At 39.8% G+C, this 1,998-nt stretch overlaps 1 protein-coding gene across 6 annotated transcripts in view; it reads right to left on the minus strand.

The window, feature by feature from the left end:
- The window catches only part of LOC104743939 (serine/threonine-protein phosphatase 7 long form homolog), a 37,287-nt gene that overhangs the window by 10,823 nt on the left and 24,466 nt on the right, over positions 1-1,998 (minus strand). For all 6 annotated transcript variants that reach the window (XM_019235918.1, XM_019235916.1, XM_019235917.1 and 3 more), the window contains one exon: positions 1,659-1,805. In XM_019235918.1, coding sequence (XP_019091463.1) covers positions 1,659-1,805 — 147 coding nt within the window. The remainder of the gene's footprint in view (positions 1-1,658; positions 1,806-1,998) is intronic.

The following is a 1,998-nucleotide window of genomic DNA, read 5'->3' on the forward strand; positions in this document are numbered from 1 at the left end:
TTAAGAGATATTAAAATTAGGATTCTCGTAATTAACTGTAGAACTACCTTTGGTCTCGGAGATACTGCTTCAAGCGGTTGAAATTTAAGCTCCTCACATTCGGGGATTTGTAAAATTATGTAAGCTGCTTTGTTGTTGTGTCTCTCCTCTGTGTTCTGCATACGAGACAACAGATACAACACATACAACATCAAGAAGATATGAGATATTCTATTAGCCGTTTTGTTGAAGAGCTTACTACAGGTTGAAGATAGCCAATACGAATATCAGATAGACCATACCTGAAACTGAGGATGATCAGGAGCACTGAACAAAGTTATAAGCCCTTCATGGTCTTTTGCATATCCTCCATCCATTGGTGCAAGATCATCTCGTTTAGCCCTTTCGTCAGGGGATCCCTTCCCTCTGATGATCAACTGCCATACAAAGAAATAACATCGTGAAGCTGAATAACGAAATTGTTCTGATTATATCCTAACGCATTTGGTTGATTCCCCACTCAGTTCTGCTATCTAATTCTCGATGCTTATAGGTGCAATCTTTCTGACAATTTATTATATATGCGAAACAAATCAATCTAACCTTTAGATCATTGTCCTGTAGGAACTTTGCGGTGCAATCAGGACCCCACAACAAACCGATCCCTCTCTCTTTGTTAGGAAAGAGGCCGTTGTCTTGTGATGGATCTGACCAAAGAATGTCACCAGGAATCAAATTTGAACCTCCAGTAGGAGGATCTATAACACGCCTTTTCACTTTCAATAAATCCTTCAACGAGCCAAGAGACAAGGACTCTGATCTGTTTTCAGTCTCAAGGACACTATCATCTGTTTGTTTTTCCTGAGCTCGCTTGCGTTTTCTGCTTCGTTCTTGCTTGTTCGAGAGAAATCTTGATACATCACGAAAAAGACCTCCATGAGCTGTGAATACCTTCCCAGCAATCACAGAAGCCAAAGGAAGTAACTGAAAGCATTCCAAGCACTTCTTGTAGACAGAAGCTCCTTTATCACCATACTTGGTTAGCACTTCATTTTTAAATCCATACAGTGATGAACAACTTCCGCTCTCGTGACCGCCACGTAGAAGATATACTCTTTCTGGTAGTAACACCTAGCAAAAAGATGAAGCGCCTGCTATTAAAATGTGTTGTGGCATGACTGGTCTAGCTCTATAATAGCAGATTATGCTCCAAAGACACAAATTAAAAGATAATAAGATTACCTTCCATGATAAAAGAAGCAAAAAGGTTTCTAAACCCCACGCTCCTTTGTTTACATAATTCCCATTGAACACATAGAACTGATCACCATTCGGGAATCCTGCATCCTGCATGAGGAACAACAAATCATGTAGCTGCCCATGTAGATCTCCAACCACAACGACCTTTGCTTTGTCACTCTCAATCCTAACGCAGTTTGGCTCTTTTTTCAGGATTTTGGAAGCAGAGAGAACCAGCTCATCCAAGACATGAAAAGGCAGAACACTTGAAAATTCACAAGGTGGGACATTCCTCGACGACCAATCAAACCCCAACATTACATCACAAATCCAACTGAAAGTAAGCTTCCCTCCTGACGGCCAGAAAAGAGGTTTCTGGGAAACTGATGGTAAAGACTGCTCACATCCTATATCCTGAATAGGTGGCATCATTTCCAAATGTTCCACTGAGAGACCATCATCGATCTCCATTTCATTCAAAGGTACGCATACCATTTCTCTAGACATCGTCTTTCGGGATATTATTGTAGGCATAGGTTGAGGTAACATAAAAAATGGTTCTGAAGTTGGAGCTTGAGCAACAGTGCCTATAACAAAGGAATTACGAAAGTTAAAAAGACAAGTCTCGACAAAACTGGTTAATTAACTAGGATATCCATAACTCTATTGTCAATTCATTTCTTGTATTGGTTACAGCTAATACATCACCAAGCCACCGAAAGTTTAAGTAGAAAAATCACTATAAAAAGGAATTGTACCCTAAAATTTATTCTGATGATT

This window comes from Camelina sativa, chromosome 14 (assembly GCF_000633955.1).
Source record: "Camelina sativa cultivar DH55 chromosome 14, Cs, whole genome shotgun sequence".
NCBI classification, from domain to species: Eukaryota; Viridiplantae; Streptophyta; class Magnoliopsida; order Brassicales; family Brassicaceae; genus Camelina; species Camelina sativa.